Source organism: Astyanax mexicanus, chromosome 1, assembly GCF_023375975.1.
Source record: "Astyanax mexicanus isolate ESR-SI-001 chromosome 1, AstMex3_surface, whole genome shotgun sequence".
Taxonomy (NCBI): Eukaryota; Metazoa; Chordata; class Actinopteri; order Characiformes; family Acestrorhamphidae; genus Astyanax; species Astyanax mexicanus.
Window position 1 is genome coordinate 19,266,687 of NC_064408.1, and position 17,860 is coordinate 19,284,546.

A 17,860-nucleotide genomic window follows, 5' to 3' on the forward strand; every position below is an offset into this window, starting at 1 on the left:
GCTTGGAGTTTTTTTATTTATTTATTTTTACTTTTTCCAGTGGTGTAAGAAGCCATGAACCACCAGTTTAAATCTCCAGGCTTATCTCCTCATATCGTATCTTTTATGAGTCGTAGAGCGTTTTATAGACTGTTATTCTGTACTTGCTTTAATGAAGTCATGCGGGCACTGCTGTGATGTAACCTGTAAGTCAGTGAGCTACTTCAGATTCAGATCTCTGCTGCTGGTGCCTTTGATTCACCCTCTCCTAATGGGAGCAGTATAAACGGAGCATAGCCAATTCTGGAGCACAGGCTGCCACTGCGGACCCTTTGGGACCCGGCAAGCGAAGAAAGAGGTCAGGCCTGATTTGTTTCTAGCATCAGCAAAGTTTTTGGAATGGAGATCTCATAAGTCAGTGGCCTAGCAGCAGGAAGAAGATAAGGGTGACGCTATCAAGAGGCCCAGGCTGGACCATGTGTTTTTTTTTTTCCCTTCTGTTTCCTTTCTTGGACTGCCTGGACTTTGGTCCTCAGGTAGGGAGAGAGAGTGTGTGTGTGCATACGTTTGGTAACTGCTGGGTTGTAATCAGTCTGAGCTTGTTGGTTGTATTAATGTCTATGACATTCCCCAGGAAACCTGGTTAGCATTAGCTGTCGCTTGCTTTGTCAGGTGAGTCTGCGCTGTGTAACAGGATCCTGGGCTGGCTGAGGTCATTGTTGACACTCATCCTTGTTCTCTCAGGCTTGTGGCTGCATGCCTCCTGGCCTCCGTGGCCCCAGTCCTTCTTTTGGCCTGCCTTGACTTGGGCTCCGGCAGGCTTGTGGCTTTTCTCTTCGTTCAACGGCTAATCGTCGGGTCCAGGGCGGCCTCGTTCCTCCCCCAGACTTCATCTGTCATCTGTCAGGGAGGTCGGGACACTCCTCAGGACTGATTGCCAAACGACCAGATTGGAGAGCAGAAGAAAGGAGGAGATCAAAGGTGCTGGAGTGGAAGAGAGGCGGCTTTTTTTTTCTTTTTTTTTCTTTTTTTTTTTTGTACTCGGGTGAGTCCGATTAAGACAGCAGCAGAGCGGGTGGACAATAAGGTAAAGACTCGGACCTCTTTAGGTAAGAGATAACCATTGAAAAGCTGAGGATTTCCATTTCAAACAAGGCTCAAGGCTTCAGAGCGGCGTTGGAGAAGGGCCAGCCTGGGAATACATTCACTGTTCGACGTCTGCTGATGATGCAGCGTTGCTCTGACTCACTCGCCCCTCCTTTCCTCCTGCCCTCCCTTCACTCCCTTCACTCTAGCCCCCCCTCCCAGCTCAGGACGTGAAGTGGTAGGTGCCTGTTACATGATATGGAGAATGTTTGAGCTCATTCAGGGTATGGGATAGAAGCAGAGCGGCAAGACTTGGAACCGGTCCTGGGCTTTTGTCTCGAAGAGGAACCATCCATGAGAGACTTTACTGGCTTATTATGGCTTGAACAGTTGCATTTTGAAGAATCTTTTTTCTCTTTAAATTCTCAATTGTCGATTTCAGGACACTTCAAACGTCTGACAGCCCATTGTGCTCTGCAGTAGCTTCTCCCAGATGTGCCTGGATGTGCCTCTGCAAGCACGGAATGCCGTTGCCTGAACTAACCAGAACTCCAGTGGTGGATACATACTTTCCCATATGAAGCCAGGCGTTTTTAATTTGGTCTCAATTCATTTCCTGAGCCAGACAAGTTCTCAGTTCTTCTCGTTGGCATGACTTTGAAACCATGTCTGACTCCAGCTTGTGGACCGTCCTGTCCAACTTCTCCATGCCTCACTTTCTCAGCGGATCCGGACTCCGCCGATCGAAAAGGTAACTAAAGGAATGGAGTGCAAGCTCTTACCTCAGTGAGTGTGAGATCACAATCCAAGAACAATGGCGTCAGATGGGCGCTACTTTTCACTATTGTGTTGAATTTCCTCCGAGTGCACGGTGAGGAGTTTTTGATTGTAATCAAGGCATTATTGTTGGTCCACGCAGCCCATACAAAAGGTGTTTACATCTGCAGTGTAATATCTCGCATCTGCAGTTCGGAACTGAATGGGACTGTGGGTAAGGAAAGCTGATTGTTCTTGATATCCGCTCTCTTGTGATCGCTGTATTTTATTACCAGCGAAGTATGGCTTAAGTGGTGTTTATTCTTTGGAAAGACATTGCTAGAATACAGTTGTTCTACTATGAGTTTCAATTTCAAAAGGTTTGTAGAATTAATGCAGGAGAGTTACGATTTTATATATTTTTTCGAAGACGGTTCCCTTAAAGTGAGCTAATTTCTAGTAGGTGTGTTCCTTTTATTCATATTTTGATCTGTGGGAAGACTTGGTTTATAGCACAATGGGGTTTATCAGTAGCATGTTGTGAGAGTTTAAGCAGGGATTTAGCATTGAATAAATTATAGAAGGCTTTACCACCCATAGTGGACAGGGCAGTGGGTAGTAATGATCATGAACTGGTGGTGTTTTGCTAGAATATTAAAGCAAACAGACTCAGGAAGAAATCTGGCTGATTGTTCTCCATATCAGTTCTCTTGTTGTCAAGTTGGAGTAGTTTATACCCATCAACAAATGGCTTAAATGATGTTTATTGTTTTGTAGGACATTGGTAGGAGACAGGAGCTCTACTGTAAGACGTTAAGGTTTCTACAAAGAGTTTTATGTTTTAATGTTTTATTATTTTTAACAAGCATTACATTTTTAAATTTAGGTTTTTGAAGACGATTCTGTGTTAGCAAGCACATTTATAGTAATGACTCATTTTACAGTACAGTCGGGTTTACATTAGATGAATTTGTGTTTGATATGTATGTGTCGGAAGTGCACTAGCCTACATTAAGGTATATTTGTGTGTACACAGCACACATCCATTACCAGATTATTGAATGCATTTACACTAGTAAAAAAATAGGGGTGCTACAAATGTTTTTTGAGTGATGCCATATAAGAAATATGTTAAGCTCCATAAAGAACCGTACTGATAAAACGTTAAGCATTAAGATACTTTTAGATGTTTAGAGTCTTTAGCTGGTGTAAAGGTTTTTTTTACCTACTTAAAGGTACACACACACATGCTATTTATAGTTCTAGAATCAAATGTGTTGCTTCTATATAATGATATATTTTTATATTGAAAAATGTTTAGTATTTAAAGTATTAAAATTAGTATAGGTACACCTGCTCTTCGTTGTTGCTTCTAAAATGAAATTTTGCTTTTGTTGGAGTAGCTGTCTCTACTGTGCAGGAAAGATGTAGCTTCTACTAGATTTTAAAGCATTGCTGTGAGGATTTGATTGCATTTAGTGCCAAAAGCGACAGAGGTCATGGTGTTTGTTGATCACCACCTTACCTTATCCCTGACGTCTTCCCATCTTATCCCTCAAATACTGTAGCTGTGAAGCTCCATCATTCATGAGAACACAGTTCCACTGCTCTACAGCTCAATCCTGAAGGGCTTTCTTTACCCCTCTAACCCAATGCCTGGCATTGAGAGGCATGGTTCCAATTGATTGATGTTTATTTGTTTGAGAGATTCTTATTTTATTGCCAGTATTTCTCAGATAATTATTATTATTATTAATATATTAAGTTATCATACACTATATTGTCATATGGCAACTTGTATGTACATACAGTGATTTTTATCTTTTTTTATTATTTATTTAGTATATTTAAACATTTTCATATTCCACTTCCCTTTCTGAATATTCTTTAGTTAAATCATTTTAGTAATTTCTTATGCTTTTAAAGGGTTGTAATTGTTTTTATTAATTAACAATTAATTAATTAATAATTCAGTTGATTTATTAGTATATCAGTGGCATTAAAACGATCATAATATTGTTTATTACAATAATTTCTGAGACAATATATCGTCCAGAACTGTGTTGTTGTGACAGAGCTTCTCGGGAGTGAACTCAATCACCTCATTCTATTCTATCTTTCTCCAGCCTCTCAGTGGAGGGTCAGTCTTTCTTTCTTTCAACTGCCGTCAGTTCATTTGAGCCTCCTGTGTTAAATGGAGAGAAAATATAGTGTGTCTTTTTGTTGACACTAGATTAGATAAGGGAAACTCGAGGCTGCTTGTGAAGTCATTTTCTAAATGAGGCTGTTTTTGCCAGTCTTTTGTAAATATAAGCGCAGGGAAAGGGGCTCTGTTTCTTTGTTAAATGGAGAAAATGATCTGGTGCAGGCTCAGTTCTTCATGATCACACCGTGCGTTTGGGGAGGGGAGTATTCAGTAGTAATGGATGTTTTTTAGTGAGTGAAATATTTTGTTCTCTGGTTTGGTTTCTACTTAAATTGGTTCTAGCTGGATGTTTGCTGAAATGTATACTGAGGTTGGGGAGTTTTCTATTGGGTTAAACCATGACTGACTAATCCAAATTTTAAAGGTTTAAGGTTTTTAAGAAATTATTTTGTGTGTTATCAACATCGGACAACTCTGCATCCACTAATCCTGTTACCCTAACACTTTTTGTTTGGGCGATAAATCGTCCCAGAAATAATTGCCATAAAAAATATTTTAGGCACTAATATAATAATAATGTAATAATGCAATTACACTATTTTATAAAGTATAATACACCTTGGTAATTAAGAGAATTCAGACATTAGGAATAGAAATATGATTTTAAGTATGTCCTTCTGCTAAAATCCACTTTTTCTTATTCCTTGTAAAATACTATAGGTCTCTCTGAGTTGTATACACATGCTGCACATGAAACTCAAACTTCCTTAAACTTCCTCAAACAATATTGTCTGCAGTATCTAGTAAAAGGAAATATAAAAAAAACAAGTAGATCAGGAAAAGCACCGTGTCTACATCAAGCCGTGAATTAGTATTCATGGCCTCGCCCACCTTGGCTCGCGACCACTCGCAGGTAGCGCTGAAGCTGACGCATCTCTTCAGATAGGAGCTAAGAGTGTTAGGAACAGCATGGCAGTTTGTTCCTTGTGTTATTTGTGCAAATATCACATCAGTGTTATATGCTTTGCCCAGTAATTCAGAGCTAAGGAACAGAAATGGTTAAAATTTGTCTATGGAACAGAACACCACCTAGCGAAGTACAATTGAAATAGGTAGGTGCATGTTTAGAACAGTTCTGTTTACACTAGTGAAAAGTAAAAATCCACCCCAACAAACCCCAGGGGTGGATTTTTACTTTCTGGACCTGGACTACCTATATTACCACCTATGTGTGTAAATAATTATAGGTTTACATAGGATCTCCAGTGGATTTTAAGTTTTACAGAGACTTTAAGACTAGGTCAGTGGCTGAACTGCACTTAGCAGGTTGTAACACATGTTGTAAAATAACATATGACATCGCAAAGACTGTTATTAGTCCCCACCATTCCTCCACTGGACTAAAGCAGTATTATACAGGATCACCGGAGCACTATTTTTTTTCACAGAAACCAGCTCACATGGCATTCATTCATACTAGAGACCGCAACTAGACATTTTAAAATGAATTAAAAAAAAAGGGAATAAGACATTTAACAAAATCATAAAGGTTATAGTGAAATCCTTATAGACAAATCTTTTCACCCTGTGGCCACTGTTACCACTGTTAACATCAGATTAAAACACATTAAAAATATGAAACATTTGACTACATAATGTACAAAAACAAGTTTTTTCAGCTACTTATGGCTACTATGCTTGTGCAAATCTTTATATTGCAAGCATTTCCCCCTCTAGCATACTGACCCTCCTCCACTTGCAGCAAAAGCAGCAAGATGATTGACTGTTTTTGTTGGGGGCGTGGCTATATCTTTAAACAGTCACCCTAATGAGCATTTATATTCCAACCAGCCGCTGGTCTCTTCATTAATATCGTCTCTGGTTCCACTCAACCAGTCACTTGTGTTTTTAGTTCTTTCTTCCCCGTGTCTCTTCAGGTACAGTGAGGTTGAAATCATGTTTTCACAGCATTTGCATTGTGTTTTGCATTGTGTTTTCACTTTAGCATGAGATTAATGTCGTTTCTGTAGTCAGCTGTAGGTGGCACCGCCGAGCATAAGCTAAAGACTAATGGGGCTTAATCTGCCCATGTGTGGAGCCAGTATAAATAGCTGTAGTAAATCTGATCCTCTTTCACTCACTGAGCACCTGTGAACCACTTTTGACAGAGCTGCTGGAAGAATACAGGTTTTGTGTATTTAATAGGACTTTCAGCTTCATCAGGATGACCTTGCAACATGGAGAGAGAGAGAGGGGGGGAGGAGGGAGGCATGGGTTCCACAGGTTTAGCGCTGGAAAATATCTTGATTTTTAATTTGCGTAGTACAGCAAAATATTAGAGACAAAAAACACCACAAGTGATATATATTTTTTTTCATGCAAAGTTTCATTAATTGTACTGATTTTGCGTAGTGGAAAATTAAAAACCAAATAGTATTGATATGGATATTTGGCTATGTTCACAATATTCTAAAATATTAAGTTTATGTGATATAGACACTTTTTTTCATCATGTTTTGTTTTACTGTTTAGGGATGGTTTACAAAAAGGTCAGTATAAAATACAATCAAATAAAAATTGAACAAAGACTTTCAGTGGAATGATCATACATTTTATATTTGACTAGATTTAGATTTATATATTGATTTTACATTGGAATATTTTGCTATTGTTTGCATTACAGAAAGAAAACTGCATTCCTACACTTTCCCCTCACTTGAACATAACTAATTCACTTAGTCTGAAAGGGTTAAAATGTGTTTACACCTGCAGTTTTAATGTGGCTTGGCCTTGTCCAGATATAATCCTGATACACAGAATTAAATGTATAACACATTAAGTGTACTAACACAAAAGTATACACATTAGTTAGATCTAGATATATAGATCTAATAAATCATTTTTTTTCGTAATGACATTCGTAATGATGATCTTTCTAATAGTGAGATCATTATTAAAACCCTGTCTCATATTAAAATATAGATACGTAGCCGTAAGTCTGCATTTGGCCAGGGACTGAAGGCCTCGGAGAAGCAGTAATATGAGCATGTGTGCAGTATCAGAGTGATTTAAGTGCAGACACTTAATTTAATGCAGACAGAGAGAGCTTTGGGAATTGTTGAATGACTATTAGGAAAGGGCATGATGTAAAACAAGGATGTACAAAACCCATTATAACACACTGAGGGTGTAGAGTGCTTACAGCTATTCACACTGGAAATAAAATAGAAGTATAAATGAAGCTAAAAAAAAGCTCTCTGAAAATGTTGCTTGTTTTAAAATGATTATATTTGAACCATACAGCACCTCTCCAGTTGTACAAATGCTGAGTGTTGTGTTGGATTGATTTTCTCTGATTTCTCTGTTTTAACAGACCTACTAAACCTGGCAATTATTAGGATCAGGTGGATCAGGTATGTCTGAGCAGGAAAAGCAAAAACTGACCCATCTTTACTTTACTGGAACCCTATTTAAACTGTGTAAAAATGTAATTGATCTTACAAAGTTTAGGAACACTGTAAACTGCCCTGGAATACAAATCATATTGCAGATTTTCATTTGTACAGTCTCCATTTTTGAGACATTTCACTTACTGAGAATATGGCTGAAGATTTTAACAGATTTGTATTTATTGATATCTGCCATTATACCAGCAATAATAATTAGTAATATATATATATATATATATATATATATATATATATATATATATATATATATATATATATATATATATATACATACGTATATATATATATATACGTATATATACATACGTATATATACGTATATATATATATACGTATGTATATATATATATATATATATATATATATATATATATATATATATATATATATATATATATATTACATTACATTTGGCAGACGCTTTTGTCCAAAGCGACTTACAATAGTCAAGTACAATGTAAAATAAGTTTAAAGGTAAAAACAACTTTGGATAGGGATAAAAGGAGGTCAAAGGGGAATAATAGGATAGAGGAGTGAAGGAGGGGAAGAAGTAAATGGGGTTAGAAGTAGTTAGTGTGTTAGAGGTGTTAAGAGAGTAAGTGCTCTTTGAAGAGCTCTGTATATATATATATATAATTTTTTTTTATGTGTACCTCTTTAGAAAAACTGTAGCGCTCGAATAGTTGTTAGTTAATAACTTCTTATTTTACCCTGTGATGAGCTGTTAACATTTTCAACTTAATCAATTTCATACTCAAATGTTGGAGTCAATTTTTATCACGGTTTTAAATTGTATAAGTTTATATTATCAGATAATATTTAACTTCATAAATTCAGTATTGGTGTTAGTGACATATTTATTCTACCAAATGTGTCAATTGTGTCAAGGATATTACATGGTATTTTTGCGATAGCAACATTCTTAATGATATGACAAAACAAAAAACATTTTAAAATTATTTCAAGAATACACTACTGCAACAAAATAAAAAAATAATTCTATTATTGCATATGATATATGAAACACCCCTAACTGACATATTAAAAAATACAAGAATTTTATCAGATTTGTAACAGAAGTCAATGATCCACAATGTCATGATGCTAATAATGCCCTCCAAATATCGATATATTCAGGATTAAAGTAAAATAAATGATACTGAACAGATATAATATGTGTCTAGTAGATATAAAATAGGAAATGAGAACAGTGTGATTTTTTCTTTTGATAAAAACAGCAAAAAGTAGGACCCTAATGTGATAATTAGGGGTGGGTGAAATATACGACACGATATGTCCGGGTATGATATCTTTTATACGATGCACTATTACACACCCCTGGTCAAAAAACGTTATAGTAATAATTTAAAAATCAAGTTTTAATGGAACTGAGTGAACTCTGAGACAATGCTTGAAATATTTAATAATTCTTAATAACCACACCCATAGTTGCAGATTTATTGGCATGAAATAAAAAAGTCATATTAAAGGTCTGACAACTTACAGCTGACAACAGCTTACTTAAATCTCCCTAGTCACAACATTGTAACCTTGATAAATATCTTTGGCAGACTTAAATAATAATAAAAAAAAAAACACCTTTTCTGTTGAACATACAAGAAATATGTGTGTGTGTGTGTGTGTGTGTGTGCGCACGTCCAGTGTCCTCTTGTTCCTAATGTAATGCAGTATCTAGCAGATGCACTGTACACACTGTTATAGCTGCATTAAAAAGTCACTGTGACATCATATCAATCCTGTTCTGTTACCTGTGTGACATTTGAAAGTTCTCTGGCAGGTCCTCCACTGTGTATTAGCACTAATACCACAGCCACAAGGACTGCGCAATGTCATTGGTCCGGGCTGCCAGCTCACACTTTGTGTAGGGTTTGGAGAAATGCCCTGAATGTGCACCTGGCCAGAGCCTCGTGCTCTGAAACTGTCTCCAGTGTCTCACACTCTCCTACTGCTGCTAATGCACTGAAGCATACAGCACTTCCTGCCTCACATCATACGACTTTTTTTTCTTTGCCTGGTTTTATCTGAATATGGACAAAATAAATAATCAAATAAGTCTGTTCTGTATGTCTTTGATCATGTCATTGCGTCGCCTGAGGTTTTGTCCTGGTGTAGGTACTTTTATTTCCCCTGTGCTTTTAATCATACAAACTCAGTTTGACAGGACTGATCCACAGGGGATTTATAAGCTGCTTTTGAACATATTTTTAAATCACTTTCATGGCCGTGTCCTTGGTTTAGGGCATCAGGGTCTGTTTTTGAGAGTTTTTAAGCCAGTGTTTTTGTCATTGGTTTAGTTTGAGTCGGTCTTGTTCTCAGCGGTCATAAATAGGCAAGTAGGAATGAATGTTTGGCAACCGAAGTGATTTGTTTAAAAATGGCACGTTTATAGTGTTGAATCAAATAAGTCAAAAGACCAGATAATTTGTACTAAAAATTACTAGTTTATGTTTAATAGCCTCTAAATCCTAAACCATATTTTTCCATTAATAGCTGAAATTAATTCCTTTAAAGTAATGAAACTTAAAATGTTTATAAACCTATTTTATTGACCTTTAAACACACACTTTTATCATGGAAAATTCTGCCTCTCAACTGCCATAGGTAAGGATGATGTGCAGATCAGTCAATCAATAATACCACTCCCCCCTTGGTGACATCCATCCATCTGCATCTCACTGCTATTAGAGGCACACTACTGCTGCTGCAGCAGCTCAGCCAATCTGCTCTCACTCCTGCCCTGTCTCTAAACCCATACATCACCCAGTGCCACTCCCAAACTACCCCTCCCATTTTTATTTATTTATTTATTTTTTTTTTGTACCCAAATTTGAGCTGAGGGTGGAGTCAGCCAAAGTCATGGGAGTGTAGTTCCCCTTTAATTCTTATTTTAAAAAGCAGTGGTAGTCACTCCACCTGCTCCTCCCCTAACCCCTCAGTGGCACTGTTTATCAGAGCGCTAGCTGGCTAGTTAGCTAACTACAAGCTAGCTGCCGGGCTGGCTTAGTAGAAAGCTGACAAACAGCTGACAAAATAAACGTTTAAGTTTTATTTCATTCTCTGTTCTTATAAATGTAATCAAGCAAAGCATTTAGCCTCCCGCATTACACGTTGTATCAGTTTACTTCCTCTCTACAAGCTGAACATGGCTAACCTATCTAGCTGAGGTAATATAACTTAGCATTTGCATTTTTTTGTTTAAATGTGGCCTTGCTGCCTTTCTCTATATTTAAGTTTCACTTATGTGACTTGAGTAGACTTCTGATGTCAGTTTATAATTAAAATAGCATTACTATTTAAACGTATGGATAAAATAGCATTGTTGTGGTAAATTCATGACTAAAACTGCTTTGATGAGTGGCTAACTGGCAAGTTAGTTAATGTGTGACTAGAGTAGTTAATCAACACTGCTGTAGTAAATATAGTTACTTTGCCTTGTTGGTTTGTATGCTGGGATATTAAACATGTTAACTAAGTGTTCAATAACTATTTTTAAGTGCTAATTTTGTCATTGCCTTTCTATTTAATTTATTAGAGGCATTAATACAATTAATACAAATAATACAAACTTGCGAACTACCATGTTTTTTTTAATGTATTATTTAGCCTTCAACCAGAGATGTTCAAAATGTTCAAAGATGTTCATCTCTAGTCATCTATTTCCCCCAAAACACTTTAGAACCAGTCCTACTCTTCACATGTGTAAGCTAAGTAGTTTGAGCAGTGGCTACGTCAGCATCCACTCTCACTCCTCGGTAGAGTATGGAGGGCACTGCAGGCTCATTAATCCGGTGAACTAAGAGGATCTATTTGATGGGCTGTGATCATCCCGTTGGTTAAGCGCAGAGGACCGTGGCCGACTCTGTGTGGTACTTCTGACTGTGTTTTCTGGAAGATGTTGGTGTAAACTGTGAGACGAATGTGGTCTAGCTTTGAAGATGCGTACCTTGCGACGTTAATGAGGTATCTTAACAGGACTAAATGGTACGGCTCATGGAGGAGATCAGGAAGACGGTATGTAAACACCGTTATTAGCTGAACTAAATGCTTCCTGGTGCATTTAGGCCTCAGCATGTGCTCATAATGTACAGCTGTCTTTAAATCTTGCTTTAAAGTCAAGAGTGAAGTTCTGTCAGGTTTTACAGGGGTTGTTAGTTTGGGCTGCTACTGCTTTTGTATGTGTAGATTTTATTATAAAACTTAAAAGATGGTTTAAGGCCTTTATAGGCAGCTTGTCACATTTAATACTTTGTAGTAGGGCTGGATAATTATTTTATATTAATATATATATACATTACACTAAAAAGTACACTTATAATCTATAGTGTTATATTATTTTTAAAACACGTTTGTTATATTCCAGTATACTATAACTTATTTACAGCATCTGTCACTGGATGACATTACAGTTCATAAAATGAATTGGCAAATTTATTTCTCAGAAGTTTGTAGGTACGTGCATTCATCTATTTAATCTTTCAGATTTAAAAGACCAATTAAAAAGTTTTTTATTAAAGAGTGTTTTTGGGTGTTTTTGCCCCAACCATTCATTTCAAATGTGTATGACTATATATGTGAGAATAATCCATTGTGAATCGTCTGGGTTTTTTTGTATGATTTAAAATGTTAAATTTTCCTATTATATTTCCTTATATTTTTTGTTCTTACTTGTTTAAATGTTTCTAGTAAAGATGTTTATTTTATTTTTCTTTTAGGAGATCTTAAAAAAAAAAAAAAAAACTTTAGCACTGTGCTATTATGCTGCGACTGTATGCTGTTAATATAAATCTAAATCTAAAACTAAAAAGTACTGTTTAAGAACAAACAACTTTGTTTTATTTTATACAGAGCTGAAATTAAACTTAACATTAACATAACATATAGCTCTAGAAAAAGTGAAGAGACCACTTCAGTTTCTGAATCAGTTTCTCTGATTTTGCTATTTATAGGTAAATGTTTGAGTAAAATGAACATTGTTGTTTAATTCTATTAATAGACTTATTTAGAGCATTTGTTTGTAGAAATGAGAAATGGCTGAAATAAAAAAAAAAGATGCAGAGCTTTAAGACCTCAAAAAAATGCAAAGAAAACAAGTTCATATTCATAAAGTTTTAGGAGTACAGAAATCAATATTTGGTGCAAAAACCCTGTTTTTTAATCACAGTTTTCATGCATTTTGGTATGTTATCCTCCACCAGTCTTAAACACTGCTTTTGGATAACTTTATGCCACTCCTGTTGCAAAAATTCAAGAAGGTCAACTTGGTTTGATGGATTGTGATCATCCATCTTCCTCTTGATTATATTCTAGAGGTTTTCAATTTGGTAAAATCAAAGAAACTCATCATTTTTAAGTGGTATCTTGTTTTTTTTTTTTGAGAGCTCTTTTCATGTTCCACTTCTGCTGTTTGTTTTTTTCCTAGCTGCAGGACGAGCAACAGAAAGAGTCTGATAGGGAGCGGACAGTCGACAGCCCTTCCTCGACCACACTCGCCACTCTCCTCACATACAGGTAACAAAATGTGTGTGTCTGTGGGTGTGTATGTTTCTTGTGTCTGTATTTGTTTCTTTTTTCTGTATATTGTTTATTATATGTATACCAGGGACTGAGTTCTTGCTGATTTTGCATTCAGTAAGATGAATTAGGGATACAATAAACCAGTGATGATTCCAAGGAGCAGCGTGTATGGTTCTGCAACATAGGAAAATAGAGCAGTATAAAAGGGCAGAGTCTAAAGAGTTAGTCATCCATGATTCATTCATTTATTGCCCACAGGATTCCCCTGTGTCTGCAGCTCCAGACAACTGCCAAACATTTGTGATGTCAGTACAATCCTACTTTGAATCGGGGTGACAAGACTACTGATGTGTCTGACAAACAGTGATTAATTCAGCACTGTAGGGATGATTGCCTGGAATACCAGTAAATATGTTTCTAAAGACAATTAGATCACTGAGAGTAAATATGTTGTTTGCTGTCTAAATGGAAATTACAAATTAAGTAATAGGCACTCAAAGCAGTATCCCTCCTTTGAGGGCCTATTAGAGCTACTCTGCTTGCTATTTATTCTAAAAGGCTCACATACAGCTCTGCAAAAAAAATTAAGAGACCACTTCAGTTTCTGAATCAGTTTCTCTGATTTTGCTATTTATATGTTTATGTTTGAGTAAAATAAACATTGTTGTTTTATTCTATAAACTACAGACAACATTTCCCCCAAATTCTAAACAGAAATATTTTTGTTTAGAGCAAATAAAAAATGTCTCTGCAAATTTTATAAAGTTTAAGAGTTCAGAAATCAATATTTGGTAGAAAAGCACTGTTTTTTTAATCACAGTTTTCATGCATCTTGGCATGTTCTCCTCCATTTGTCTTACACACTGCTTTTGGATAACTTTATGCCATTCCTGGTGCAAAAATTCAAGCAGTTTAGCTTGGTTTAATGGCTTGTAATCATCCATCTTCCTCTTGATTATATTTCAAATTTGCAGAATCAATCAAAAACATCATCATTAAGTGGTCTCTTATTGTTTTTCCAGAGCTGTAAGGTACCATTGTACAGCTTACTGTAATGTATTGTAATTGTATTGATCTTGTGTGTGTTTTATGCTATTTTTTATTATTATATGAGAAAGTGTTCTTATTTTTTTTCTTTGAAACATATTAAAAGTCTTAAAATCTAAAATTTAATTTCTTCATACCTGCAGATACTCTGGTGATTACTTTTTTTTTTTTTTTTTTTTAAAGGCACTGTACTCCAGTCTCAGTTTTGTATTTGAATTTAGATCATATTTACTTGCAAGCAAGTAATCAGTTTTCTGCTGAAACCGTGTTCTTTGAATTGAACGTCTGCTGGCATTCTCTATAGAGAGAGCTTCCACAGATTGCCTGAGCTCTATTGTCATGTCTAAGCCTGGCCTGTAATCACAAAATGACTGAGTAAATTGGGTCAAGCCTGCCATCTCAGTTCCATACGCTGCTGCTGCGAACAAAGCAAATATCTTCCTTTATGTTTGCATCCCAGTAAATGAATCAAACCCTAATGACCGAAACTCAGCCATCAGCCTGGAGTTTCACGACTCACAAGCTCCTCTTTATCACGACGGGGGCACCATTGTGCCTCTTTGTTTAATTAACTCTTAACCCTCGCCTGTATCCAGTGGAGTTAATTATCTGTAATTAATGTTGGTCAGAGGGCTGTTTTCCTGTGCACTGGTCCCAATCGCTGTCATTTGGGATCTCTCTGCAAACACACACACAGACACACGTGTGAGTGTGTGTGTGCATGCGCCATTTCTCTCTGTTTGGCTGCCATTGTTGCCAGAAGCAAGCCTCAGAAACAGTGGGGCTCGCTAATAAGTGGATGGTGGCCATATGGAAGGAGGGAAGGTATGGGGGCCTCTATGGTCCTGCCTGATCTGGAGAATAGTTGCTGATGCTCCGAGCACTCCAGCAGGAGCTTGAAGGTCAAAACGACTCTCTCTCTTACAAGAAAGGCAGACTTGTGTGTTGAAATCATGAAAGGCTTTCAGCCATCAACCATTTTCTTTCTTCTTCTTCTTTTTTCTTTCCTTTTCTTCAATAATTTCTGCCCGGGCTCTCAGGAAGCAGCAGCTGCTTTATAGTTTTTCAGACAGTTTCTGAAATCTCTCTCTTTAAACAGGCTTGTGCAGCTCTTTGTCTCCTTTCTTTTGGTTATATTTAATTTCTCTTAAAATATGAAATATGAAAAGCAGCTCTGTGGAGTGATTGAAGAATTCAGTTGGTCGATGGAAAGATACAAACTTCTCAGCCAATTACAAGCACCTATAAACTCTATAAAACCTATAAATCTCTTTTTATTAAAGGGGACAGTGTAATAATGCAAACAAGGTTGTGCTCAGGCCACACTCACTTACTCTCACTTACTCACATACATGTATACATACTTACATTATTGATACAGATGTTAAGGCATCCTGTAGCTTAAAACAACTCAACTGTTGTTAGAGGCACAAAGTATTAGATGTACTTTGTGCTTCTATTAGCAGTAACAGTAATAACAGTGTAGATACTGCAGCCAACAATAAATATGAAAATAAATGACGTTGGTTATAAGATAAAGTGACCAATGATGTACCTATATGCTTTGTCTATAGAAGCCTCCTATAATAGTGTGATATTCATTGTATAGCATGACCTTGAAATGTGTTAAATGTTTTTGATTTTAGACAAAACAAACAAAAAAATCTCTTCCGTCTGCAAAGAGTCCCCTTTCTGTAATATTTACTAAGGAAAACGGCTTATCCATCCAAACCGATACTCAACCAGTGGCTTTTAAAGACAGACAATCGTTGTTTTTAATAGTAGGTTTGAGGTTGTCATATGTTGGGACATAATGCTTAGTTCATTGTGGGAGTTTACACACCTACATTGTTTGGTCTGGACCTTCAGAATTTACTGTTTGGTCTAAACAAAAAGATTAGGACCATAATTTTGTCCCACCAAAAGAGGTGGTCTGGGTTCAGATCAACTGACTCATGGTCTGGTTTGTTTCTAGTGTAAAAAAAACCTTTTTTTTTGTGTACATTCAGAATTTTGGACCAATTACAAGAAGTTGAAGCAGGCTATTGACATCCATAAATCAGTGGAGAAAAAACAAACTGGTCTTTAGCTCAATTAATTTATTGACACGAAAAGTCTTATATAAATTAAATGTAATTAAATGTAATTTTATTTTATTTTAGTAATTTATTTATTTTAAAGCTGGTCTCTGTAAGTTTTGGGATTTAGGGCCCTAGTTTTTAGAATAAATGGTGATTAATATATTTTTAACTAATGATCAGTAGATGTGAACAAATCAGTAGTTAATCAGAATTTGAATATCAACAAATGCTCACACGACACCTATTTATCAGCATGGATTTTCATCAAAAAAATGTTAGCAAATCATTGGCTCATCAGAATTTGAACATTAATAAATTGCTTGTAAATATGGGCAAATGTTTATCAATTGCAGTTCATGTTGCCAATGCGTTCATTAGTATTTACAAATGTGTTAGCAACTTTTTAGTTTCTAAAAATGTGAAAAAAAAAACAGTTATTAATAATTAGTTAATGGTATATTAATGAAAGTTCTTATAAAGTGTCACCGAATAAATATATATTGGATGATGGTCTCAGCACACTGGTACCATTAAACACAATATATTATCGCTTCTCCACTCAGAAATGCTTCTGCTTTCCGTTTAGAAACAAAATAAAAGGAACTGCCATTTAAATGTATAATTCTTAAAAAAATCTGACTTTTGCATTTTAAAGTTTCTATTGTCAATAATGTGTAAGAAGGACCAAAACACTGTGTTATGAAAACATATTAGCATATTATATAAACCTATTAAATAAATAATTTTCTATTTATTTGTTCCTTACACTATTTAAGCCCATTCTAAAAAATATCATGCTCTAGTAATGAATGGAAATATTTTTCCTGTGGTTTTAACTTTTTGACCTGGGTTAAAATGTTTAATCCATAAAAGAAGAAAAAAATGTAACTGTTTTAGGTGGTATTCGTGTTACTCATGACATCACAAAAAACACAAATTCAGAAACAAAAGTTTTTAACAGTGCTTGTGATGTGTTTACTTCTTCAGTGAGTCTTATTTATTTCACACAAAAGAAGACATCATGTCATGTTTGTGCTGAAATGAAGTTCATTGGGTTTTATTTGGAGATGTTTCTGCATGTGTCATCCTGCTAACCCTCAGCTGAGGCAGAGAGAGAGTGAGAGTATTAAAAAGGAGTAGATCTATTTCTGGATGCTGGCAGTTTGAAGTATGTGTTGAAAGCGTACGGCTGAACCCAGGACTAAAATTGAGTTTGAGCAATCTTCTCTTTGATTATCTCTTCCAGGCACCAGTCCCCAGGACAGCCCCAGAAACTTCTCCCCCAGCGCTTCAGCTCATTTCTCCTTCGCTCGCAGGTAAACGCCACGTTCCTACCTCCTGCACTCAGAATCTTCCTCCACCCTGAATCCAGCTGGTTCTGTTGAAAAGGCTATTATTATATTCTATTTGTGGGTAAAGCATTTTTTACTAAAAAAAAAACTGATATTACTGAAATGTACATTGATTATGTGGTTGTAGATAGGTAAAGTTGAGTATAAACTAAAAGTGTAACGTATTGTGAACATAACTTTACACTCTTGCCTGTGAGCTAAGCGTGTTACTGAAGGCGTCCACTAAAGGCTTTCATTTGCCACACAGCAAGGAAATGTTACACAGACAGTAGGAGCTGTTCTTCATTTCCATCATATTGATGCTGTGTGTACTGCACCAGTTCTACACATTGCATTAATTTGTGTGAACTGTAGTGTGTGTACTGATCAGCAGCTTAGTCAATACTGGTCTCGTCAACAGCCTAAATA

The 17,860-nt window shown here is 36.2% G+C and overlaps 1 protein-coding gene across 10 annotated transcripts in view; it reads left to right on the forward strand.

The window, feature by feature from the left end:
- The window catches only part of mast4 (microtubule associated serine/threonine kinase family member 4), a 182,174-nt gene that overhangs the window by 121,881 nt on the left and 42,433 nt on the right, over positions 1-17,860 (forward strand). For 8 of the 10 annotated variants that reach the window (XM_022667775.2, XM_022667781.2, XM_049474330.1 and 5 more), the window contains 2 exons: positions 12,878-12,966; positions 17,347-17,416. In XM_022667775.2, coding sequence (XP_022523496.2) covers positions 12,878-12,966; positions 17,347-17,416 — 159 coding nt within the window. Of the gene's footprint in view, positions 1-1,016; positions 1,817-11,300; positions 11,470-12,877; positions 12,967-17,346; positions 17,417-17,860 lie in introns of those variants that run through there. The other 2 variants (XM_049474351.1, XM_049474346.1) reach the window with 2 other exon arrangements.